A 25671-nucleotide genomic window follows, 5' to 3' on the forward strand; every position below is an offset into this window, starting at 1 on the left:
AAGTTTCAATCAACCGATAAATTCAAACCGTTGTCTCGTCAAATCACTTTACAGTTGTTGTTGGTCTAGCAATCCCTCCTAACTGTCCTTGTAAACAGATGCGCTACACTACCGAACGCGTAATTTCGAGACCTATAACTCATAATTCAAAAGGAGCATTGTAGCAAATTCTTTGATCAGAGGAGCCTCTTTACTAGTACTAGGTAAGGACTTGTGAAGTACAAGCAAGAAACATCAACTTTTCCAAAGGAGGGTTCCTCAAGTGGATTTGAAGGCTCCACATGTTGGCCCATTTCTAGAACCATAGAGATTTGATCAAATTTCCCATGTCTATTTCTTGTTCCTCCACACTCCTGCAACTGCAACTGTGCAAGTCCTAATCCCCAACTCCAAATTCAATTTTCACAGCAAAATCTCTATTTGTATTAAATTCCTTGACAGAATTTGTTGGGCCATTTATACACAAACCCCAAATTCAATCTTGATTTTTCAATCCATTCCAGCCAAAAAAAGCCAACAAATGCTCAGAATTCTCCCTCTCCGGCGATCCCACCGCCGCCTCCTATCTCCACCCGCCGCCGCCATTTCCAGAACCCCTTTGAATCATCATCATCATCCTCCCTCGTTTTCCACTGTTTCTCCTCCGCCGCCGTCGTCCTCTTTCGATTCCGAGCTCCGTAAGTACCTCGGCTATGGCGCCCTCGTCGTGTTCTGCGGCGCCGCCACTTACTACTCCTTCCCTTTCCCCGAGAACGCCAAGCACAAGAAGGCCCAGATCTTCCGATACGCTCCTCTCCCCGAGGATCTCCACACTGTGTCCAATTGGAGCGGGACTCACGAGGTTCAGACGCGGGTGTTTCAGCAGCCGGAGAATTTGGAGCAGCTGGAGCAAGTGGTGAAGGAGGCTAACGAGAAGAAGGCCAGGATTCGGCCGGTTGGGTCCGGGCTTTCGCCTAATGGGATTGGGCTGTCGAGGATGGGGATGGTGAATTTGGCGTTAATGGATAAGGTTTTGGAAGTGGATAAGGAGAAGAAGAGGGTTAGGGTTCAGGCGGGAATTCGAGTTCAGCAGCTTGTGGATGGAATCAAGGAACATGGGCTTACTTTACAGAACTTTGCGTCTATCAGGGAGCAGCAGATTGGTGGCATCATTCAGGTGCTTTTTAAGAGGATTTCTGTGCGTTTGATGTAATTCAATTGATAATTTAAGTGCTATGTTCGATTTTCTGCTGCATTTTTTTTTACCTATTTGAAAATTTGAATTTCAAAGACATGAAAGTATAGTAGACAAATTTGAGTAATTGCCTCTATCAGGGAGCAGTAGATTGGTGGCAGCATTTCAGGTGTTTAGTATGAGGATTTCTGTGCTTTTGATGTAATTCAATTGATAATTCAAGTGCAATGTTGGACTTTCTGCTGTATTTTGATCTATTTGAAAATTTGAACTTCAAAGACATGAAAGTATAGCAGACAAATTTGCGTAATTGCCTCTATCAGGGAGCAGTAGATTTGTGGCATCATTCAGGCGCTTTGTATGAGGATTTGTGTGCTTTTGATGTAATTCAATTGATTATTGAAGTTAACCGTTGGACTTTCTGCTGCATTTTGATCTATTTGAAATTTTGAACTTCAAAGACATGAAAGTATAGCAGACAAATTTGCGTAATTGCCTCTATCAGGGAGCAGTAGATTTGTGGCATCATTCAGGAGCTTTGTATGAGGATTTGTGTGCTTTTGATGTAATTCAATTGATTATTGAAGTTAACCGTTGGACTTTCTGCTGCATTTTGATCTATTTGAAATTTTGAACTTCAAATACATGAATGTAAATATGAGTAATTGCCTCTATCCAGTGGTGTAAAGTGGTTTTAATTTGAGTAAAGAAATGGGATAAGGTTGATTTCTTGTCTAGAATGTACTGAAACCGATCTGATTTGATCTGCAAAATTCCAATCAATTTTGATCAGTTTGATGGTTTTTTTTCTTTTTTTTTTAATTTTATTTTTATAGGAGAGTCATTTTTAATCTCTTGTGATTTTGTAACTGAAAGAACATCCCATGTTTTCTTCTGCCTGTTTTAAGGAGATATTTCTAAACCACCTCTGCCCCACAAAGGAAAAAAAAATCCTGATATTGCATTTAATATCTGGCTTCAAGACAATTGAAGTTTTTGTTTAGTCATGTATTTTCTGGATCTGTAATAAATCTTTCTTACGCTCTTTTCACAATTATGCATTTAGGTTGGTGCACATGGTACTGGTCCAAAATTGCCTCCCATTGACGAGCAGGTCATCGCTATGAAATTGGTCACACCAGCCAAGGGTACAATAGAGATTTCCAAAGAAAAAGACCCAGAGCTGTTTTATCTAGCTCGCTGTGGTCTCGGGGGCCTTGGAGTGGTTGCTGAAGTTACCCTCCAGTGTGTTGAGAGACAGGAACTTGTGGAGCACACATACATTTCCAACATGAATGACATCAAGAAGAACCACAAGTAATTGTGTATTTTTTTAACAGTTTAATGCAGTTGTATTTTATGTTACAGTATGAAATGATAGTTCATATCTCACCTTTATTCTTCTTTTTACAATGTTTCAAGGTTAGATTGAAGCATATGAAATTACAAAAGAAACAATTTCATTGATGGTATGAAATTACAAAAGGGGAACCCCATCCAAGAGGGTTACATAAAACCTCTTCATTTGGATAAAAGGGAAGAAAAACTATAGTGATGGAACATGGGTAGCATTTACACTAAGAAACAACCAAATATACTATAGCTTTAAAAAAAAATTGATGAAATAGAAGTCATTTACCTTTGAAGATTCGTTGATTTGTTTCTCGCCAAGTGACTCTTAAGAAGGCTCTTATATCCAAGGTCTAAGACTCTCTCTGTTTGCAGGAAATTATTGACTGATAATAAGCACGTGAAATATCTGTATATTCCTTACACTGATGCTGTCGTTGTTGTGACTTGCAATCCTATCTCAAAATGGAGAGGTCCTCCCAAGTTGAAACCAAAATATACTAGTGATGAAGCCATACAACATGTTCGTGATCTCTACGCGGAGTCCCTTAAAAAATACAGGTTACAACTACCTTCTGTTTGAGTATTATTTAGTTATCAATAATTTTAGGATGTCAGGAACAGGTTGAATGAAGTATGCATGTTAATAGTTGATCCTCTCAGAGCACTTTTCATTCCTCTCGATTTGTCTCTCGTCTTTTGGTTGATATTCATCTTTCATCAAGAGTCAGTTATCCTTCCCCTTCTACAAATTCCTTTTTCTGTGTATATATGTTTAAAGGTAAATCTTCTTCAAATCTTCTTCCTCGTACTGTTTTCCAAGTTATTTTCCTTTAATCTGATTATTTTCTTGATAATTGCAGCACTAGTGACGAAACAGACATAAATGAGTATTCATATACTGAGTTGCGCGATAAACTACTTGCCCTCGATCCTCTTAACAAAGAGCATGTCACGAAAGTTAATCAAGCAGAGGCTGAGTTCTGGAGGAAGTCGGAGGGATATAAAGTTGGATGGAGTGATGAAATTTTAGGTTTCGATTGTGGTGGCCAACAATGGGTCTCCGAGACTTGCTTTCCGGCTGGTACTCTCGCAAAGCCTAGCATGAAAGACATTAAATATATAGAGGATTTGAAGCAACTTATTGAAAAAGAAAACATACCTGCACCTGCTCCTATTGAGCAACGCTGGACGGCTTGTAGCAAGAGCCCCATGAGTCCAGCTTCAAGCTTGGCACAGGATGATCTATTCTCTTGGGTAAATTCTGCACATCAATCTTTTTATTTCCTCTCTTTTTAAGTTTTAAGCTTTTGAGGTACCTTGTAAGATCCCTAGGCTTAACTTTAATAACTTAAAACCTTTGTTGTCTTCCCGAGTTGGTCTCTGAAACCTCCCGGGGATTAGCTCAACAAAGATCTATACTTGTGTATTGTGCATGAGATATCTTTGAAGAAATGGTGGAAGCAATTTACACTCTTTCTGCATAGAAGTAAAAACGAAGTGTCATAAAGTTTATACAAAAGAATCTCATTTTCTGAACAGTGTTATGGTCTTATATTGAGATGATTCTACTAGTATATCCGTTTCCCTCTATTAGTGATTGCTTATGGTTGGACGATTAGACAACGGTTGTCGCATAGAAGAAAAGGGTACAATTTCGTATTCTCATTTTTAACCGTTACAATCTCGCCTTCAAGAATTTTAGTGTTTCTTCTTCATAATTTCTGTTTGGTGACTCTCCCAAGCTTTACCTAGTTGCTAATTCTCAAACCTTGACCATATTAGAAATCTTTACTCAATTGTCAAAAGATAGTATATTTGAGTCTCTCCTATGAGAACTCGATTGACTGTGGTTTGTTCTTCATCAGTCATTTCGTGCAGTAATCAGTGGTCTTTTTGATGCCATCAGGTCGGAATAATCATGTACCTGCCTACTCTGGATGCGCGCCAGAGGAAGGAAATAACAGAGGAGTTCTTTCACTATAGGCATCTCACCCAATCACAGCTATGGGATCAATATTCTGCCTTTGAACACTGGGCTAAGATTGAGGTACCCACTTTCAAAATCTTATGTTTTCAAGTGGCTTGCTTCACTAACTTCTGAACCATAATCATACTGATTAAGCCCACCTGGAAAATCGCACGAAAAAGTTGACGTTCTTCGTTGTCATGGATGTAATATTTTCAGGTTCCAAGGGACAAGGAAGAGCTTGCAGCCCTTCAAGCAAGACTTAGGAAACGGTTTCCTGTCGACGAATTCAACAAGGCACAGCGGGCATTGGACCCGAACAAAATTCTTTCAAACAACAAGTTAGAAAAGTTGTTCCCATCCAACGACGCTGTCTGAGTAGCATAGAATGCTCTCTGTCTTTGTAATAAGAAGTTGGGTAATCAGTTGGGTAGGTGTTTATTATTACTACAATTATTCACAGGAATGATGTATTTGTGTTCTCCTGTGGTATATTCTTTTGGAAAAATTTTGAAAATTTTATTGGCCATAAGAAGTATACTTGAGGGAAGAGTTTCGTTTGGGATTACTTTTTTTTTTTTTTCTTAAACGCCTTTTCAATGAAATCACTTTTCCTATAAGTACTTGAAAAGAATTATTAATTTAAAATGTATTTAAGGCAGTTTTAGATGACTAAAAATAGTTTTTATAGAAAATAAAATTGGTTTAATGTAACGCTCCAAGATTCGAAATTCAAATTTGGCTCTAATTGTCCCGACATTTCCTTGCGATGGGGCTACGCCACCATTTATATATGAGCTACTTAAAAGGACGAATATTATCCCTACAGACCACCATCTATTTCTACACGTGCGTCAAATTTAAGAATTTTTTTTTTTTAATTTTTATGGAGAATCACTTGGAAGATGAATATCAAGAAAGCAACTTTAAAATAAAAATAAATGTAGGGCTAAAAGGGAATCAGAATTGTAATTGTTTTTCAAACTAGTTAACGCAGATCAAAGATCTTGACATCAAAATTAAGGATTAATTAAGAGTAAAATTCAGATTAAATTATAAATCAATTAAAAAAAATTTGATTATGTTCTTATTCTAAAACTTTGAATAGAGAATTTGAGTAGTCTCTACGGAATAGCATTAAGTAATAATAGAGTGCAGAAATTCAAAAAGAGATTTGTTGATTTGATTGGTTATTTGTGGTGTCTGCTTCCAAGTGGTCATGTGAAAAATGATATCCCACATCGGATAGTAGGAAGTAAGAATAATAGTATTTAAATGGAGAGACGAAATGGAGAGGACACAGGCACGACCTTACTTGAACAGGATTTGTTCGATAGGTTGTACGACTGCCTCCTTGAGTTCTAAGGAGACAAGAATCATAGTCTGGCAGAGCATGCTTTGAAAGAAGTGATTTGTTATGGCTTACATGCAATTCGACTGATAATTTCATGTGCACACATATATGAGATACCCATGATTTTGTCGTTCCTATTTTTAGACCTTATCTCATATATTAAATTTCAAATGTTATTCTTCCTTTTACCTTTTATAAGATCATAATGTGAATTTAAAACAAAATAATATATAATTACTTTAAACTCAAATAATCCTAGTAAACAAATAGAAAAGAGTGAATTAATGTTTAAAGATATTACTACATTTTGGATCAAAATAATGTTGGCTTTCTCCTTGGGAAAAAAGCTGCCAAAATCTGCTCCTATAAGGCTATAACTACAAACAACCAACTATATGGATATAATAAATAGAGGGATCAGCCATATTCTAAAGGCCAAGATTGCAGGATTGGACAACCTCCAAGTCATAATCCACATACCTTGTCCAATATGGCTTGAACTGGGAGATGGCAATGTCCAGCCATGGCTTCATGTTCCCATTGAAGTGCACAACTGCAGCATTTTGAATCTCCTCCTTGCTAATGCTCGGGTTGTAACCGAGTCCCAGGACGTGCCATGTCTTGTCCAGTGGCTTTGTCGTCGAGTAAAATGTGATTAAACCAGGAGGCAACGTCCCCAGTTTCCACAACGTTCGATTTTCATTCTGCACACAACACGTTCAATAGTTAGCCGGTGATAAAAGGGTATGTTAGCTCAAGAGTGTAAGGTTTTCAATATTATTCTATCAGAATTGTCACGAAACCAGAGAATGCTAATAACACGAGGTTCGCAGAGAAGTGTTAGAGAAGATGTAGTTGTAAGTAAAGTCAGATATTTGAAATGGGACAGTCCCCATTTGGCCAAAAAAGCTTGTTATGAAGGAAATGAACTATAGCTCCTCTTACCATATTCTGCCAGTAGTGATAATCTTCTGTGCATTTTTCCCTTCTCCAAGCATCCAAGTCGAAGAAGTTCATTCCATAAGCCCACGCGCACGCCTTGGGATCAAACTTCTCCTTGATTAATGGATGTGAGAAGTTCATGTACTGTGCATATCTATGGAACGAGCCAAAACAGGTCTCCACTGCTCCGTTTACTTTTCCATTCATATCAATCTTCCACAAGCCAGTCAAGTCCTTCTGGACCACTATGTCATCGTCCAGAAACAAAATTCTGTGTAGTTTTGGGTACATCTCAGGCAAGTAAAACCGCAAATGGTTCAGAATTGATAGATACTTGGGATTTCTGAACTTCATATTTGTCGAGTCCTTCGTCGCATTTTCAACACTGTTCTCAAAGTAGAACCTTTGTAAATTCGCAGACTCTAACTGGCGAAGCACTGGAACGTAAGAAGAATTCAAGAACTTGTAATCCTCCACTGCCTTGACTTCAATGTGAGCTCCATTATAGTTTTTCAATTTGAACATAACTTGCATTGCCCCAAGATTCATCTTGTCAGTAACGACATGAAACACATGCTTCCATGGTTCTTCGGCATTCTTCACAGCGGAATTAACCACCACTGATGCAGCAACAACATTATCCGAGAATATCGCATAATGGTATAGATTTGGATCCTCTATTTCGGGCAGTACTGGCTTTCCTACGTCTGAATATTTCTCAGGATTCGCAATCCTCTCTTCCATTAACCTCATTGCAATGCAGTGCAAGCTTTTCGGAAGAGACTTTGCTGCAATCAAACTTGAGAAAGCTCCTTGTTTCTTGGCTTTCGTCAACAGTTCATTCGATGCAAAAATCGTATCCTTCAGCTTCTGGATCTTGAGTTGATTGTCAAACGACTCTTTCGCTTCGGCAATCACTTGTCGGGTGACTTTTATACGCTCCTTCACCTCCTTCTCAAATTGACGAAGCAGAGCTTCATCCATGGTAGGCGTGTCATGCTCAAAGAGACTACGGTAAGCAGGTTTATTATTGAGATCCGTATAGTTCTGAGAAAGATCCGCGAATACCCTAACAATCTTCGAGTACTCAAGCTTAAGCCTTCGAGCATAAGAGGCATATGCTTGAAGCAAATTCCGATGGTCATCAGCTTGCTTCCGGATCTGATCCAGCCGCGGTTTCAGAGGATCCGATTTCACAGCTAATGGAAGTCTTCTCCCGGAATTGATCCGATCAGAGTCAGAGCCAGAACCATAACCCTAATTTCATAACACAACATGAACAAATTTACTCCCTAACTTCAATCATTGCAACAAATTTCCAGGGAAACAAATAATAAATAAACACCATAATTAATGTAAATATCTGAAAATCAAACGTTCGGCAGTGAACCACACTCATGAAAACTTGTCAATTTCAATGCGACTAAACATCAATCACAGCCGGATCCAGTGACGCAAAATAGAACAGAGCGATTACATTTCTCGGAGATGAAGAAGAAAATTTCATAAACCAACGATTAGTGACGGAATAAGAGTAAAATAGGAGTGCTTACAGTTACAGGAAATGGGAGATCAGAAGTGTCGGTGCTGAAAGTGAACACGGAGAGAGAGAAGAAGATGAACAATGCAACGGAGGCGAGAACTCTGAAGGAGAAAATTCTGGCCACGCTTCGAAGAATTTGTTCTTCATGGCTTCTACCACCATTTCGTAGATTCGCCATTTTTCAATCTCTCAGAGAAAGAGAGAGAGGTTGAAGAAGAGAGAGTTGAATCAGAACCTCTCGGTTTCCAAAATGAGAGTGGTGTTAACTGTTCCCACGAATTTTTGTTAAATTGCAAATTTAACCTTTATAGCTTTCAAAGTTTCAATTTAGTCCTCGACTTAAGTTTAGATTAGTGCCTATAATTAATTTTAAAACTTTTAATTTCGAAAAACTGGGTAGGTTTAGTTTCAATTTGGTCTTGGAATTTTTATTTTTTTATTTTTTTTCACTCCACCACGAAGCATATATACTCATCTAATACAATCACTCAATATCATGAAAAAAAAATTATCATCATAAATAAAATGGCGTGAAATTTGACTAAACAATAGAGATTAACTGACTAATCATTTTTTAATATAATAAATGGGTGAAAAATGAACTAACAATCTTTTGGTTAGAAATAGATGTCTTAACCTATTGAATTATACTCAAGTTGATATGTTGGCGTCGGACAGACATTTGAAAAAAAAACAATGAAAATAGATGAAAATTATTTATTTATTATTATTTTGTTTTAGTACATATGTGGGGATGGTGATCAAACTTACAACTTCTTGATTGGAGATATATTTCAATTATCGCTCAGCTATGCTCGCTTCGACAAAAATTGTCTAAATTAATTTATGATGCTTTTATAATAACTAGGATTTAATATTATACGAGTTTCCTTGTCAACCAAATGTAGTAGGATCATGTAGTTGGCTGGTGAATAATCGAAGTGCGCGCAAGCTGGTTTGGACACACAGATATAAAAAAAAAATATTTACATGCTTACCTAATTAAAGAGAGATCAAATGAATGTGAAATTTTACCCCTCATCGGCTCATCAGATGTCAAAGGGTTTGCAATCTCAAAATGTAGCTCGACATTTGAAACATTGATTTTTCGTTATGGTCTATATTAAATTACAAATTTTAGTCATTGAATTTTCAAATTCGTGTCAAATAGGTCCGTAATTTAAAAAGTTGTTTAATAACTCTTTAAATTGCTAATTTAGTGTACATCTAGGTCCTGCTTTATTTCACATTTTTTTTAATTAACAAATCTATTACACATATAATTAAATTTTGTATCTAATATGTCAGTAGATTTAAAAAAGGTTGAATAGCTAGGTCAAAAATTACTAGATACAAAATTGAAATTTTAGGGACCTATTAGACACATTTTAAATTTTATAATTTATTAGACACAAAATTGAAAGATTGGAACCAATTGGACGCTTTCTAAAATTCAATGACTTATTCGACACAAACATAAAAGTTTATAGACTAAACTTATAATATAACCTATCTTTTTATTATTAACTTGATTGTTACACGCATGTGCATGTGTGTGTATACACACTAATATTTTAAGAAAATTTTGTTGCATGGCAAAAATTTAATATGTATTTTTTAAAATATTATAACTTTTGATTAAAAAAAAGGGTTTGACTAAAAAAGGGGACTTTTTCTGATATGTCTATTACATTTGAGTTTGAGTTTCACTTTAAATTATGTTATTTTTATAAAATCTGCAACTCCGTAGTATATTTGAAAATACATGAACTAAAAAATATTTATTTTATTCCATTTATATAAATGCCATATTTTATCCTTTTCTTTTTTTTCTCCTCTATATGTCATAATATGAGAGTGGAATTCGAACATCCTACTTTTTATCTATGATATATGCCTTAACTAGTTAAGTTATGTTCATTACTATATCATTGTTTAATTAACCATGTTAATATTAGGTACTATATAAAATCACATTTTAAAGTTCAAGAACATAATTGATTGTTTTTAAAATTTAAAGACTAAATAGACACCAACATCGAAATTCAAACACTATATTTGTATGTTTTAACCAAAAAAGTTTCAAAATACTTTAAAATTTAAGTTAAATTATAAGTTAAAATCCTAAAATATGATAATGGTGTTTCTTTAGTTTCTAAACATTTAAAAATTTTAATTTATAATTCATAGACCTTTCATAAAAATTAGATTATTTAATATGATGTGACCGTGAGAAAAAAAAAAAGCTAGATTGTGACACAAATGAAATGACCCGTCAATAAAAATCGTTTGATACATACTTGAAAAAGAGGGTGAGAATTCGATCCTATGATGTGGGATATATGCCTCAACGTTTTTTTTAGTACAACACGTGGAGAATCGGATTCACAACCTCTTGGTTGAAGATATATGTCGATTACTACTAAACTATACTCGTTTTGGATACCTCGCCTAATTGAACTATATCTAAAAAAACATTTAAAAATATATTTTTTTTCAAAAAAATTTGCCTTCACCTCTTAAAGTTTACAAATTTGAAAGATTATGATGAAAGAAAAAAGTTATAACTTAAATTTCCCCCTTCCCAATAAACTTCTTTGGCTATATATATCTTTGGTCACATCATCCTTTAATTCATAAAATTATAATGAATTCACAATTTATTAAATTTGTTATTTAGCTATTTTCTATTTTGCTATATTAAAAGCTCTTCTTCCCCATATTTCGTTTGAATGAAAGTTTAGAGGAGAAATCTCTGTTCCCAACTTCCTTCTTTTGAGATAAAAAAATGGAAATTAGATATTTTCAGAGAAAAAAAAAAGCAAAATTAGATTACCGAATTAGGAACTTGTCCCACATCGAAGGATTTCAAACAACAAGTGCAATTCTTAAACGGAAGAGCGTAGGCAAATAGGCACGACCTTACTTGAACAGGATCTGTTCTATATGTTGTACAACTGTTTCCTTGAATTCTAAGGAGGCAAGAATCATAGTCTGGTGGATGAACCGCCGCCCTGCGGCTAGAGCGTGATTAATGGCTCATAGGATCTTGGTCCGGCGGCTGTAGAGGATCGTTCTCGGCATGGCTCGTCCTGCTGGGATGGTCGCAGGGTGGTCTGACAGACTAAACAAATTTTTTGCATTTTTTTCCCCTTTGGTTTTCTGTAAGATCTTTGTATTCAAGAAGTGTATTGTATTCTGCGATGGGGATGATAGTGGGTTATGATAAACCTGGATCTTTTGTTTATGCTCTTTAAGTGTTTGTTGAAATGCCGCAGAGGGAGTTGGATTGGAGTTTAGGGTTTCAACTTCAACCCAATTCCTGCATATGATTAGTGGGGATTAGTCAAAAATGGTTTTTTTTTTTGGGTGCTAAAATGAAGGGGAAGGGAAAGGGAAAAGGGGATGATGGTTGAAGATTATGGGGTGAGTTGTCTTGTGTTCACCAAAATTCATAGGCTGAAAGGAAACAGGTGCAACATCTGGATTCTGGGTGTGGCCAATGTGTTTCTTCATTTGTCAAAATCTACCATTCTTAGCCATTTAAATCTGCCCCTTCATTTATTTCACCTGGGGTTGCACTAGCAATGGGTGTCTCTCTGGTTTTATTCAGAATGGACATTTTGATAAGTCAGTTGAGAATTGTTCAACCAAATGGAACCAACCTTTGCTATTTGGCTCCCTTATATACGTTGATTTAGAAGAACAAATCAACCTCCATTATGGTGTCATCTCCTTCTCAGGTTTCATGCCAAAATTGAGTTTTTATTTGATTGTGGTGGCCAACAATGGGTCCAGCTTCAAGCTTAGCAGAAGATGATATGTTCTCTTGGGTAATTTCTAAACATCAATCTTCTGTATTTCCTCTCTTTCACATTTTAGACCTACACTTGTGCAACTTACCCACAACTTGGGATGTTTAGAGTTACCCTTCAGGCCCCTCGGGCCTATCAAAGTTTAAGCCTCAGGCCTCTCGGCCATCTTAGAAATCTTTACTCAATTGTCAACAGGTTTTATATTCGAGTCATCTCTCGAACTAAAACTCGGTCAACTCTCGCTTGTTCATTGGTCATTTCATACGTTTAATCTGTGGTCTTTTTGATGCCATCAAGTTGTAATAATCAACATATGTACTTGCCTTCACCACAGAGAAATGAAATAACAGAGGAGTTGTTTCATCACAGGCATCTCTGCCAAACACTGCCCTGGGATCATCAATATGCTGCCTTTGAACATTGGGCTAAGAATGAAGTACCCACTTTCTGAATCTTATTTTTCAAGTGGCTTTGTTATGATCATACTGATTAGGCCCTGTGACATGCCGCGAAAATTTGACATTTTTCGTGATTTATGGTTGTAATTTCGGGTTCTGAAGGACAAGGAAGAGCTTGCAGCCGTTCAAGCAAGACTCAGAAAACGGTTTGAGTTGCAGTGCATATAATGTTCTTTGTAAATCAGAAGTTGTGTCATCAGTTGGGGTAGGTGAAAAGGGTGGAGCCAAAAAATTCCCTCTTAGTTGGTAGTATAGAATTGAAAATTTCTTCATGCTTGTAATGTACATTTATTCACAAGAATGCTGTATTTATTATTATTATTATTGTTTTTTTGCCATAAGTAATGTACTTGAGGAAAGAGTTCTGTTCATGTTGATAAGAAAACTCAGAAGATTATCACAACTACAACTAGGTGCACAATCAAACCCTTGTATCTAAATCAGAATCATCACGGATTAACAATATAAGAAGGGAGAAGGATGAGAAGAATACACAATAAGTATAGAGAGGTTCGACTAAGAGGTCTACATCCACTCTGTAAGGCGAGTTTTTACTTTCATTGCATCTCAGATCAATAAGTTTTTACAAAGAACCAACACTCACGACACTCTTGCTAGAGAAGAGATGATGTATCTCAATCCCTTCTCGTCCATTTCTCTTGATTTTAGAGAAATTGCAAAGTCTCTCCACTTCTCGAAATAATAAAAAAAAATGAATTGCATGGCTCAAACATTCATGAATTCAGGTACAATAAAACAAATTTTTTATTTATGTTTCAGAACAAATGGTAAATGGAACAAGAAAGAAGAAACTTATTTTGGTTGCCGAAAGAACCGATCACTAGCTAGCCGGACTAGTGGGGGCCCTATCTGGAGACATACTGAAAATCATGTCTTTCGAACGTAATGCCCGTCTTCCAAATTAAAAGAAAAATGGGTTCGTTGGGAAGAAAGATGAATTCCGAAATTTCTATACAATTATGAGAATGTTTCAAAAAAATAAAAGAAACATGTTAGTTACAAAATTCATAGTATATAAGATGTAAAGGTAATAGAAATGTACTTAGTCAATCAATCTCCAAATTTTCGATTTCTTGTGAGAATTAGAAAGTAAAATTTATAAAAAATAAGAACTATTGAATATGGAGAATGATGATGGAAAAAAAAGAATATCCATATAAAATTTATATAAAAAAAGTATTAGACTATAAAGGTCCACAAACTTATCTAAAATAGAAAATTTGCAATATCTCTTAGTTTTTTTTTTTTCATTTTTTTAAAAATAAAATTGATGAAAATTTTTTCCTTCGGAAAAAATATGAAATGCACGCGAACAATGTAGGGGTTGGCACATGCACTTGCCACTAAGCAGATTAAAGATATATTTGTTAAATAAATATAGAGTTTTATAACTTATTCTATATTTTCTTGTTTTTTTCTTTTTTGAATTAAAAAATATCTATTGAAATATTTGTTGTGGTCATGAAATGACATTACTACATGAAGGACTATAAATGGAGGAAAGCTTAGCGGTTTGAGCAGAAGAGCAAATGATCGACTACTCAATCGATTCCAGACACTCGTTCACTCTTAGAGCGACAAGCTTCACTTAACTAAACTATTGTGAGTAGAGATATAAACTCAGCATGACTAGCAAGAGTAGATCCAACAAGAATAGCAAGAACCCGACATGCTCCCACCGATCGGATACAATATCAGACATCCAAACCCGACATGCTCCCGCAAAGTCACTCATTACTGTGACGAATGACTATTTATTGAATAACATGTCACGTTTAACTATTTATTGAATAAGATATTACATTTAAGTAGATATTGAATAACTTGTTACATTTAGCAGTAGATGGAAAATTGTGCGTAGTTTGGATGAGGCTAATAAAGTTATATTATATATATATAAAAGAAAAACATTTAAAAATATATTTCTTTTAAATTTACACCACAAAAATTTTACAAATTTGAAAGATTATATAAGTAAAAATTTCCCCGTTCCGTATAAAATTTTTTGGCTATGCCTTTGGTCACATCAACATTTAATTCCTACCAAAAAAAAGTAATAAAATCAGACTTTACTAAATTTGTTATTTAACTATTTTCATTTTTGCTATATCAAAAGGTCTTCTTCCCCATCTTTCGTTTGAATGAAAGTTTATAGGAGACATCTCTGTTCCCAACTTGCTTCTTCTGAGATCAAAAATGGAAATTAGATATTTTCAGAGGAAAAAATATCAAAATTAGATTACCGAAGTAGGAACTTGTCCCACATCGAAGACATTCAAACAACAAGTGCAATACTTAAACGGAAGTGCGAAGGGGATTGGGCACGACCTTACTTGAACAGGATCTGTTCTATAGGTTGTACAACTGTTTCCTTGAGTTCTAAGGAGGCAAGAATCATAGTCTGGTGGATGAACCACTGCCCTGCGGCTAGAGCGTGATTAATGGCTCATCGGATCTTGGTCCGGCGGCTGTAGAGGATCGTTCTCGGCATGGCTCGTCCTGCTGGGATGGTCGCGGGGCGGTCTGACAGACTACTACAATTTTTGGATTTTTGACTTCTTCTGCTATGTTGTTTTTTTTTTTTTTTTTTTTTTGTTTCTGTTCTTGCTGGCTTCAGGTTGACATAGCTCTCTATTTTGTAGAATGGGTGCGTGTATTTTTGTGAGAACGACGAAGGATGGTTATGGGAAATGTGGATGTTCAGTTTACACTCATAAAGTGTTTGGCGAAATGCCTCAGAGAGAGGTGTAAACCGAAATGGGTAATCTAATATAAAGTTTGAGTTTTCTTTATGATAAGTTGGATGCAAGAATTTTGGTGCTTGGATTATCTTCATATCTTTTCTCTTGTATGGGAAATGTAGGTGAAGCTGAAGGGGAAGGGGATGGAGATAATGGATATGGTTGACAGTGTCATCAATATTAAACTGTACTTCACTTTATAAGTATCATTACTTTGGAAGTTATATAGACACGTAAAATCCTTTTACCATTTCCTTTCTGTACTGTTTCTATTCTCAGCTTTCTTGCGGCCAGTTTCATTGTTGAATTATATGTGTAGTTATGATGTGACTCTGCGATAGGGATGATAGTGGGTTATGAGAAATATGGATATTCTGTTTATGCTCCTCAAGTGTTTGGTGAAATGCCGCAGAGGGAGTTGGATTGGAGTTTAGGTTTTCAGTTAAACTTCAACCCAATTCCTGCATATGTTTCATGGGAGAATGAAGTCGGATCGGTTTCTTTTTGTGGGAATTAGTCAACAACTGTTTTTTTGTTGTTGGAATTTATTTTGCCATCTTGTCTTTCTATGCTAAAATGAAGGAAGGGGTGAAAGAGAAGAGGATGGGTTATTGGGTGTCTTGTGTTCACCAAAATTCATAGGCTGAACAAATGCAACATTTGGGGTGGCCAATGTGTTAGTTGATTGTTCAAAATCTACCATTCTTTGCCATTTAATACTGCCCCTTTACTGAATTTATTCACAATGGACAAACAGTATAAACTATAAAGCTTCATCACTTAGAGAAGCAATGGGAGTCTTGTTTTAGTCAGAATGGACATTTTGATAAGGCAGTTGAGAGTTGTTCAACCAAATGGAACCAACCATTGATATTTGCTTCTGCTACAAAAATGTTTCAGTTAAATCTTAAACAAACATGTTGATTGTTGTGGCCTCAATCTAAGTTACAAATAATGTGTTCAACTTCAGGTTTAGCAGACCATGGATCCCTTATATAAGTTGATTTAAAAGAACAAATCAACCTCCATTATGGCGTCGTCTCCTTCTCAGCTTCAGAAGCAGACTTCAGAAAGTCAGGTTCCATGCCAAATTTGATTTTTTATTTGATTGTGGTGGCCAACAACGGGTCCAGCTTCAAGTTTAGAAGATGATGATATCTTCTCCGTGGTAATTTCTAAACATCTCAATCTTCTGTATTTCCTGTCTTTCACGTTTTTGATCTACACTTGTGCAACTTACCCACAACTTGGGATGTTTATAGTTGCCCTTCAAGCCCCTAGGCCTATCAAAGGCCTTGGCCATCTTAGAAATCTTTGCTCAATTGTCAAAAGGTTTTATATTCGAGTCGTCTCTCTCGGTCAACTCTCGCTTGTTCATTTCGTACACTTAATTAATGGTCTTTTTTATGCCATCAGGTTGGAATAATCATCATACGTACCTGCTGTCTTCACTACAGAGAAATGAAATGACAGAGGAGTTCTTTCATCACAGGTATCTCTGCCAAACACTGCTCTAGGATCATCAATACGCTGCCTTTGAACACTGGGCTAAGAATGAGGTACCCACTTTCTAAATCTTATTTTTCAAGTGGCTTTGTTAAGATCATACTGATTAGGCCGTGTGAAATACTGCAAAAATTTGACGTTTTCGTGATTTATGGTTGTAATTTTGGGTTCTGAAGGACAAGGAAGAGCTTGCAGCCGTTCAAGCAAGACTCAGGAAATGGTTTGAGTTCAATATAATGTTGTTTGAACTTACAAGACTATGATTCAGCAATCTTTGAAAAATTTAAGCAAAAGATGAGAAGTATTGCTAAGAAAAAATTTGTGTGTGTAAGTAGGCGTTTTCCCTCTCCTTGCCTTCTTGCTTCCTTGCCACCTTTGTCTTACCAAAAGTTTAAGTTGCAGATAACGAAAATGCAAAAGAGACGAAGAAACTTTATTAAAGCATATTTATTGAAGTACCTTGTGATAAAGTCGGAGATGTTGTGGCAACATATCTTATCTTATTTTTAATTATTGTTCATTGTTTTTTATTTTTGTAATAATTTAGTTTCTTTTTCAAAAACAGATTCCTTAGAATAGATACATGCAGGATCTTATCATATCGGTTCATCCTTATCTATTCATCCCATGTAAATTTTAGTAGAAATCTAGTTCTAGTATAGTCTTTCGTTGAAGTTTCATCATTTTGTATTAGATTTCTATTTTATTAGTTATTCAATGAGTGAACTTTTTTCTTTTTTTTTTTTAACGATCTTTGAAGTGAAAGTATAACCGGAGTAAAAGACTAATTTTTTAATTACGAGATCAACCAAAGACCACCCAACTCCTATAAATTCAGCGATAATATTAAGAAAGAATAATATATTTATTTTTTGAAAAATATATTGAAAATATAAAAATGAATGTTAATAAAGTGCTATCCGTATAAATATAAAATATAATTTAAATTACAAATTTAGTAAAAATTAGATTCTTCAACTTTAAACGGATTAAATTAATATAACTTAAAGGGTGTTTGATAAAGAATTTGATCAAGTCCGTGAAGGTCGGCAATGGGCGAGCTAACTTTTATGAACGAGTCTTACTTCAACGTTCAACTCAGTAGTTGGTCGATCTATACTCGAGAGATAATATTGTTTTGAGTACCTGAAATTAAGGCGGGAAAACTCTATTTATAGGTGGAACTTTCAACAACCCTCCAATAACTCTCCAACGGTTCAAGAAATTTGGCGTGTTGGAATTCTATACCTGCAAAAGTATGTGTTGATCGACTCGACTGATGACTAAGGCGTCCGATGTATAGGTTTGGACTTGGCTCATGACTAATTATTAAATAAAATTAGTAAATGATAAATTATGTATATTTAATTCACTAATTTAAGTAAAAGACAAAATTGCCACCAAATTTTTGTTAAAAAGAGTTATAAAATAGGGCAAAAAATTGACCTAAAATTTTATTTTTCCTAATAGTAGCTTTTATATATACTATATATACATGGATGAAGAGATAATTTCATTAATGAGTATCTATTTAATACATAAAAACATAAATATAAAATTTTATTATATACTCATTTTAATTAGATATTTTATTTGTAATATTTAATTAAATTCATGAAACTTTATTTTTTTATATTGAAAAATAAAACTATTTAGGAAACTTGCAAGGATTTCAAATTATGATCCATATTTATTTAATAATTTTAATGTAATTTTATTGCTTTCTAGATTTTATCACTTGGGAGCATATTAAGTAGGAGTATCTTAGTCATTTCACTCGATGGTTTTTGTCATCAAGTTATTTTAGATTATATCAGTTTTTAAATGAATTTTAGCCTTTAATTAGTTAGAAGTTTCTTGAGACTTTTGTAATTAATATCTTGATTTCAAGGTAATCTGTCTCTAACCCAAGTCTTTAAGTTTAAAATCGGATGGACCAACATTCAATTAGGGAATTGTTCTTCGTCACAAGAGTTTCGATCTTAAGATAATTCATCTCTAACCTAAGTTATAAGGTTGAAATCGAATTAATAAAATTAGATGTCCATAGAAAATTTTTGGAATTTTATTTTTACAATTTTTTTTAACGGTGGAATCCACGAAAAAGTTCCATGTTGTTAAAAAAATACAAATAAATTCTCTAAGATAATTCTCTATTGTTTCAAAATTAAAAGTTATTTTCCCCTTCCCTGTAAAATTAGTTGGCTATGCCTTTGTCCCATCAACATATTTTTTGAGACATAGTCACATCAAAATTTAATTCCATACAAAAAAAAAATTTGTAATAAAATCACACTTTACTAAATTTTGTTATTTAACTATTTTCATTTTTGCCATATCAAAAGCTCTTCTTCCCCATATTTCGTTTGAATGAAAGTTTCTAGGAGACATCTCTGTTCCCAACTTCCTTCTTCTGAGATCAAAAGTGGAAATTAGATATTTTCAGAGAAAAAAAAAATCAAAATTAGATTACCAAATTATGAACTTATCCCACATCGAAGGCTTTCAAACAACAAGGGCAATACTTAAATGGAAGAGCGTTGTCAAGTGGGCACGACCTTACTTGAACAGGATCTGTTCTATAGGTTGTACAACTGTTTCCTTGAGTTCTAAGGAGGCAAGAACTAACGTCTGGTTGATGAACCACTGCCCTGCGGCTAGAGTGTGATTGATGGCTCTACCGGATCTTGGTCCGGCGGCTGTAGAGGATCGTTCGCGGCATGGCCTCGGTCCTGCCGGGATGGTCGCAGGGCGGTCTGACAGACTCCTACAACTTTTTTTCCCTTCTGGGTTTTCTTTCTTTTTGCTTGTGTTTAAACGAATCGAAGAAGATAGAGGCGTTCGTTTTTTGAATTTGATTTGCTTCGTTTTCGTAATTTTCAGTACAGACACCATTCCCTTCCATTCCCATGTCCTCCGGCGACCTTTTCTGTTCTTCTCCATCCCTTTTAAGCCCTCTTTTTTACTCTCTTCCCATTACTTGACAACAACCATTCACTTCTCACAACCACCGACGCCTTCTCTTCTTCTTCTCCACGCATCCCGAGACCTTCATAGGCTGAAGCAAATCCATGCTTCTATCATTCTCTCATCTGGGTTCGACACTGTCTCCACCGCCTCCAAGCTCGTACGCCTCTATGCCCACTTTGACGATCTTCCCAGTGCCGTCTCTGTTCTCAATGCCTTCCCTGCACCTGAACCCGTGTTGTGGAACTCGATCATCAAGTCTCACGTTGAATCGGGTTTGTTTGTTTCTGCCCTTTTGTTATATGAAAAGATGAGGGAATTGGGAGTTGAGCACGATGGCTTTACGTTTCCGATGGTGAACCGAATTATTATGTCGATTCAGCTTGATGTGGTCTATGCGGGAATGGTTCACTGTGTTGGAATTCGGATGGGGTTTGGTGCGGATTTATATTTCTGTAATACAATGATAGAAGTTTATGGGAAATGTGGGTGTTTGGTTTCTGCTCGTAATGTGTTCGATGAAATGCCTCACAGAGACTTGGTTTCTTGGATGTCGATGATTTCGGTGTATGTTTGTAGGGGTGATGTTGTTTGTGGTCTGGATCTTTTTGAGGGAATGAGGAGGGAGTTGGAGCCGAATTCGGTGACGATAATGGTGATGGTGCAAGCGTGCTGTGCGACTGGAAATTTGAGTCTGGGAAGGTAGCTTCAGAGTCGTGTTTAAGAATGGTTTGTTGTTTGATATAGGTCTGCAGAATTCATTGTTGCGAATGTATACTTGTCTAGGCAGGGAAGATGAAGTTGGAGTTTTTTGTTCTCTGAAGTTGACCGCAAGAATGTTGTTTCTTGGAATGTTTTTATATCCTTTTATTCCTCTCGAGGGGATTTTGTGAAAGTTGTGGATATCTTCAACAAAATCATGGGTGAAGTTCTACTCAGCGTTGAGACACTAACCATACTTGTATCAGCAACCGCTACACCTGATTCCGAGCATCTGATCCTAATCTACATTCTCTAGCAATTAAAAGTGGCCTTTATGATGGTATTCTTCAGACTTCCTTTTTGGATATGTACGCCAAGTTTGGGGAGTTGGAAAATTCAACTAGGTTGTTTAAAGAAATCCCTCGTAAAAGCATCATCACCTGGGGAGCTATGATGTCTAGTTATTCAGAATGGACATTTTGATGGGGCGGTCGAGATCTTCAACCAAATGCAAGCTGCTGGCTTGAAACCCAGTGTTGGAATTTTAAAACACTTAATTGATGCATACACCCATTTGGGTGCTCTGCAATTAGGGAAAGCAATACATTGTTACCTTATCCAACTCAACGGATTGGAGATCTATAATACGCAGTTAGGAACATCTATCCTTAACATGTATGTAAGATGTGGAAGCATGGTTTCTGCTATAAAATGTTTTGATTTAATCTTAATCAAAGATGTTGTGGCATGGATTTCCAATTGAAGGATATGGTGCTCATGGACTAGGTTTCGACGCCCTCAATCTGTTCCTTCAAATGATGAGAGAAGAAGTGACCCCAAATAATGTCACTTTCTTAAGTCTGTTATCTGCTTGCAGCCACTCTGGCCTTGTAAGCGAGGGCTGTCAAATCTTTTATTCAATGAGGTCAAGATTCAACATCAAGCCCGAATTAGAACACTATACTTGTCTTATTGATCTTTTGAGTAGATCAACAAGAGTAAGGGAGGCCTTTTCAATTATATTGAGAATGACAAATTTTCATGATGGCAGGATATGGGGTGCTCTTATGGGGGCGTCCTGAGTGTATGGAGACAATAAAATCGCTAACTATGCTGCACACAGGCTTCTTGAATTAGAACCTGATAATGTAGGCTATTATACTTTGTTGAGCAATGCACAGGCTATTGTTGGGCAGTGGCATGAAGTTGAAAAATTACGAAGTGTTGTGAATGAGAAAGATCTTGCCAAGAAACCGGGTTGGAGCTTCATTGGGTTAAAAGGAATAATTCATGGATTTGTTTCAGGAGATAGATCACACGATAAGACCAAGGAGATTTATGATTTATTGGTATATCTTAATAGGATAAAATAGCATAGGATATCTGTTTATCTGAGTAACAATAATCGGTCAAGGAGGCGTTCTATGAAACTTGGAATTCTTTTGGCATCTTTATGCTCCCCAGATGAAACACGAGCATATTGGTTAACCTGCCATGCGACAATAGCATGTCATGAAATCATTTGAAATGATTGAAAGACCAGTTGGGAGCGAGCATTTGGACTATGAAAGAAATCAGAAGAATAAATATTCTTTGAAGTTTGAAGCATGAACAGATTGAAGGGAGAAACCTAATTAGTTTTGATGGTCAGGTAATGCTTTTCATTCTCTCTAAATTGTGGTTTACGGTCATTGTGTTTCATGTATTCTCCAGTAATGTGAATCATCTATTAACTTGCAAATGCATCATACTAGTTTTTCATGCAAAAATCATGTATACTGTTCCCTCAAATCGCCCCCTGCAACTGATCTGACAGGTTCCTTATTTCGTGGCTGTATCTATAATATGAAAATGTTTCGAAGAAGATCAAGTTTTTCGGGCGGTAGGTCTTTCTTGGGAAAGTTAATACCTTGGATCGTATTCAAAGGATGTGGAGTTTTTGCATGGGTCCGCAGTGGTGTGTTCTCTGTAAGAGTGCCTCGGAGAACCTTGATCATTTACTGTGGACTTGTCAGTTTGTTCAGGATCTTTGGCATTGTTTCTTTTTGTGCTTTGGTATTTCTTGGGTCCGTGCCAGGAATTGTAGGGCTATGATGGAGGAGGTGCTTTTATTCCCCCCTTTTCAGGATAAGGGTCGTTTTTTGTGGCAGACTTGCTTTCTAGCTATGTTATGGGGTATTTGGCTCGAGAGGAATCATAGAGTGTTTAAGGGGTGGAAAAATTTGTGGATTATGTTTGGACATTGTTAGATTTAACACTTCGTTATGGGGCTCGGTTTCTCATCTCTTTTGTAATTATTCACTTGGCCCATCTCTTTTGTAATTATTCACTTGGCCTTATTCTTTTGGATTGGAGCCCTTTTCTTTAGGGGGCTTCCTCTTGCTGGGCTGTTTTTTGTATGCCCTTTTTAAGCTTTTTGGTGTATATTTTGTATCCTTTTCATTTTTCTCAATGAAAGTATGGTTTCGTATAAAAAAAAAATGAAAATGTTCAGAGAAATGTGTTAAAATTTGAATTTGGAACTGCAAACCATGTTTAGCAGACAAAGAATCCCTTTAAATCATAATGTAGGTTTATTTAAAGAACAATCAACCTGATTATGGTTTCACATCCATGCTTTGGCAGCTAAATTTCCTTTCTGCATGAGCTGTACATGTAAAAGAGCAAAAAATAACGTTGAAAGAATGAGTACAAATTCCATTATAACCACCTACCTATTATACCTATGATATTAATATGCTACACGTCTCTAGACAAGCAAATACTAGAAGGTCATCTAATTGTCTTGACTCCTGAGAGATTAGTCGGGATAGGTATAAGTTGACCCAAACGAAAGACAAGTAACCAAAATAATGAAAAAATCCTTATTGTTACTGTGTCATTGATGGGTGATTTTGTTTCTACAGGTGATGGTGCTCAGGCCTTAGTGTGAGGTTCTTGGCCTGAGGCATAGCTTGGAAAAAAACTGGGTTAGGCAGAGCTGAGGTATTCCTATATTTACTTGGGGGAGGGGGGAACTATCCATTGGACTTCCTTAAGTTGAAGATCTTGATGATCTGATAGTAGAACATGTGAGCTGTACAAGTCTGAAAAGAATTTGGTATCTATCTCACTGGTTTGCCCCAAAATTTTATTGAGTGGGGAAGGATTTAAAGTTTCCCCAGATTGTTAGAATATAAAATTATGCTTCTCAGTTAGGCTATAAAATCCCAATTCACATGAATGTTCAACTTCCGTGAACTAATATACAACATAGAAAGAGTTTGCTCTTTAAATTCATTCTTTAATCACTACCCCACTTTAAAAAGTTTCCACTGTTTTTCCTATGCTTATATCTCATTATAGCTCTATTCCCTGTTCTTGCGCTTGTAGATCATTGTTTGTCATTACTAGGAAAGTCTGAAATATAGATTATTAGGTTTGGAAGGTGATATTTGCATGATGCATTTCATGAACAGTGGCAAATTCACTCTTTGACCACTTTTAGGAGACAGCGGTCTTGTTCTGTTTCAAGTTCTTATTCATGAACAGTTGAGAGTTGTTCAACCAAATGGAACCAACCATTGCTATTTGTTTCTGCTACAAAAATGTTTCAGTTAAATCTTAATCAAACATGTTGATTGTTGTGGCCTCGATCTAAATTACAAATAATTTGTTCAACTTCAGGTTTAGCAGACCATGGATCCCTTATATAGGTCGATTTAAAATAACAAATCAACCTCCATTATTGTGTCATCTCCTTCTCAGCTCCAGAAGCAGACCTCAGAAAGTCGGGTTCCATGCCACATTTGATTTTTAATTTGATTGTGGTGGCCCATATTGGGTCCAGCTTCAAGCTTAGCAGATGATGATATGTTCTCTTGGGTAATTTCTACACATCTCAATCTTCTGTATTTCCTCTCTTTCACGTTTTAGATCTACACTTGTGCAACTTACCCACAACTTGGGATGTTTAGAGTTACCCTTCAAGCCCCTAGGGCCTATCAAAGTTTAAGCCTCAGGCCTTGGCCATCTTAGAAATCTTTACTCGAAGTCGTCTCTCGAACTAAAACTCGGTCAACTGTTGCTTGGTCTTTTTCATGCCATCACGTTGGAATAATTAACAAACGTACCTGCCTTCACCACAGAGATGAAATAACAGGAGTTCTTTCATCACATGCATCTCTGCCTAACACTGCCCTGGGATCATCAATATGCTGCCTTTGAACATTGGGCTGAGAATGAGGTACCCACTTTCTAAATCTTATTTTTCAAGTGACATGATCATGCTGATTATGCCGTGTGAAATGTTGCAAAAATTTGATGTTTTTGTGATTACGGATGTAATTTCAGGTTCTGAAGGACAAGGAAAAGCTTGCAGCCGTTCAAGCAAAACTCGAGAAACGGTTTGAGTTGCAAATAATGTTCTTTGTAATTAGAAGTTGTGTCATCAGTTAGGTAGCTGTAAAGGGTGGAGCGAAAAAAGGATCTCTTAGTTTGTAGTATAGAATTGAAAAACTCTATATTTTGTTGTTTTGATGGCTGAAATGTACATTTATTCACAAGAATGCTGTATTTATCATTTGTTTTGGCCATAAGAAATGTAGTTGAGGAAAGAGTTTGTTCACATCTTGTTATTGTTGATTACAATTCAAACTGGGTTTGAAGGTATCAAAAGAAGGGTACAATATTCAAAATAATTGGCAACTTGCATAGATTGGATCGCAAAATATGAGAAGTGTTGCTTAGAAATGGTTGTAAATCCACATTTTTCCTCACCTTGCCAGTCGAAAAGGCAACGTAAAAGAGGCAAAGAAATTTTTATCAAAATATCTTTATTAGAGTAACTTATGATAAAGGTGAAGATATCGTGCAGACATATCTTATCTCATATTTAATTATTGTTCTTTATTATGCATTTTTGTAATAGTTTAGTTCTCATTTCAAAAGCAGATTCTTTTGGATGGATATCGTGCAGGGTCTTATCCTATCGGTGCATCCTTATCTATTCATCTGCTGTAAATTTCAACTAAAATCAAACTTTAATGTAATATTTCAATGAAGTTTCATGCATTTGTATTAGTTCTCTATCTTGTAATTCATTGAATGTATTAAAATTCACTTATTTTTTATGAATATTCAATTGAAAG

The 25671-nt window shown here is 35.9% G+C and overlaps 2 protein-coding genes, 2 long non-coding RNA genes, 3 other non-coding genes and 1 pseudogene across 12 annotated transcripts; 7 read left to right on the forward strand and 1 right to left on the reverse strand.

Annotated features, from left to right (window-relative positions):
• Positions 1 to 228: 228 nt before the first annotated feature.
• Positions 229 to 5061, forward strand: GLDH (L-galactono-1,4-lactone dehydrogenase). The gene is made up of 6 exons (XM_022298210.2): positions 229 to 1156; positions 2241 to 2491; positions 2900 to 3085; positions 3388 to 3781; positions 4434 to 4574; positions 4713 to 5061. The coding sequence occupies exons 1-6, from the start codon at positions 521 to 523 to the stop codon at positions 4869 to 4871; spliced, it is 1767 nt and encodes a 588-aa protein (XP_022153902.1). The 5' UTR covers positions 229 to 520; the 3' UTR covers positions 4872 to 5061.
• Positions 5062 to 6055: 994 nt separating this feature from the next.
• On the reverse strand, positions 6056 to 8594 carry LOC111021306 (galacturonosyltransferase 8). Its single transcript, XM_022298209.2, has 3 exons — positions 8343 to 8594; positions 6793 to 8046; positions 6056 to 6551 (listed from the first exon to the last, which is right to left on the reverse strand). The coding sequence occupies exons 1-3, from the start codon at positions 8508 to 8510 to the stop codon at positions 6276 to 6278; spliced, it is 1698 nt and encodes a 565-aa protein (XP_022153901.1). The 5' UTR covers positions 8511 to 8594; the 3' UTR covers positions 6056 to 6275.
• Positions 8595 to 10959: 2365 nt separating this feature from the next.
• On the forward strand, positions 10960 to 12976 carry LOC148213269 (uncharacterized). Its single transcript, XR_015788456.1, has 2 exons — positions 10960 to 12165; positions 12517 to 12976. It is a non-coding gene; the product is annotated as an uncharacterized LOC148213269 (long non-coding RNA).
• LOC148213270 (small nucleolar RNA U3) lies at positions 11249 to 11458 on the forward strand. The gene has a single exon (XR_015793141.1). It is a non-coding gene; the product is annotated as a small nucleolar RNA U3 (small nucleolar RNA).
• A 1753-nt stretch (positions 12977 to 14729) lies between the features above and the next one.
• Positions 14730 to 17472, forward strand: LOC111021290 (uncharacterized). Of its 5 annotated transcripts, XR_015792384.1 has the most exons (6): positions 14730 to 15147; positions 15269 to 15387; positions 15490 to 15600; positions 16338 to 16535; positions 16784 to 16926; positions 17050 to 17472. It is a non-coding gene; the product is annotated as an uncharacterized LOC111021290 (long non-coding RNA). The 5 variants fall into 5 exon arrangements; XR_002602810.2 differs by having other exon boundaries at positions 14730 to 15387; XR_002602811.2 differs by having other exon boundaries at positions 14730 to 15387; positions 15490 to 15554.
• LOC148213271 (small nucleolar RNA U3) lies at positions 14950 to 15159 on the forward strand. The gene has a single exon (XR_015793130.1). It is a non-coding gene; the product is annotated as a small nucleolar RNA U3 (small nucleolar RNA).
• A 1782-nt stretch (positions 17473 to 19254) lies between the features above and the next one.
• LOC111021309 (putative pentatricopeptide repeat-containing protein At3g01580) lies at positions 19255 to 25148 on the forward strand (annotated as a pseudogene). The gene is made up of 3 exons (XR_015791658.1): positions 19255 to 22193; positions 24209 to 24767; positions 24875 to 25148. The product of XR_015791658.1 is annotated as a putative pentatricopeptide repeat-containing protein At3g01580 (transcript).
• Positions 19427 to 19639, forward strand: LOC148213272 (small nucleolar RNA U3). Its single transcript, XR_015793134.1, has one exon. It is a non-coding gene; the product is annotated as a small nucleolar RNA U3 (small nucleolar RNA).
• Positions 25149 to 25671: the final 523 nt, after the last annotated feature.

This window comes from Momordica charantia (assembly GCF_013281855.1).
Source record: "Momordica charantia cultivar OHB3-1 chromosome 1 unlocalized genomic scaffold, Mcharantia_2.0 BLBB01000001.1, whole genome shotgun sequence".
NCBI lineage: Eukaryota > Viridiplantae > Streptophyta > Magnoliopsida > Cucurbitales > Cucurbitaceae > Momordica > Momordica charantia.

What these genes read in the sequence shown, in the direction of transcription:
- GLDH (XM_022298210.2), top strand. Translation starts at nt 521, where the DNA reads ATGCTCAGAATTCTCCCTCTCCGGCGATCCCACCGCCGCCTCCTATCT. An exon ending in AGATTGGTGGCATCATTCAG is followed by an intron (nt 1,157 to 2,240) that starts GTGCTTTTTAAG and finishes TTATGCATTTAG; the next exon opens with GTTGGTGCACATGGTACTGG. An exon ending in AACACTGGGCTAAGATTGAG is followed by an intron (nt 4,575 to 4,712) that starts GTACCCACTTTC and finishes TAATATTTTCAG; the next exon opens with GTTCCAAGGGACAAGGAAGA.
- LOC111021306 (XM_022298209.2), bottom strand. Translation starts at nt 8,510, where the DNA reads ATGGCGAATCTACGAAATGGTGGTAGAAGCCATGAAGAACAAATTCTT. An exon ending in ATCTCCCATTTCCTGTAACT is followed by an intron (nt 8,047 to 8,342) that starts GTAAGCACTCCT and finishes TTATGAAATTAG; the next exon opens with GGTTATGGTTCTGGCTCTGA. An exon ending in ATCACTACTGGCAGAATATG is followed by an intron (nt 6,552 to 6,792) that starts GTAAGAGGAGCT and finishes TGTTGTGTGCAG; the next exon opens with AATGAAAATCGAACGTTGTG.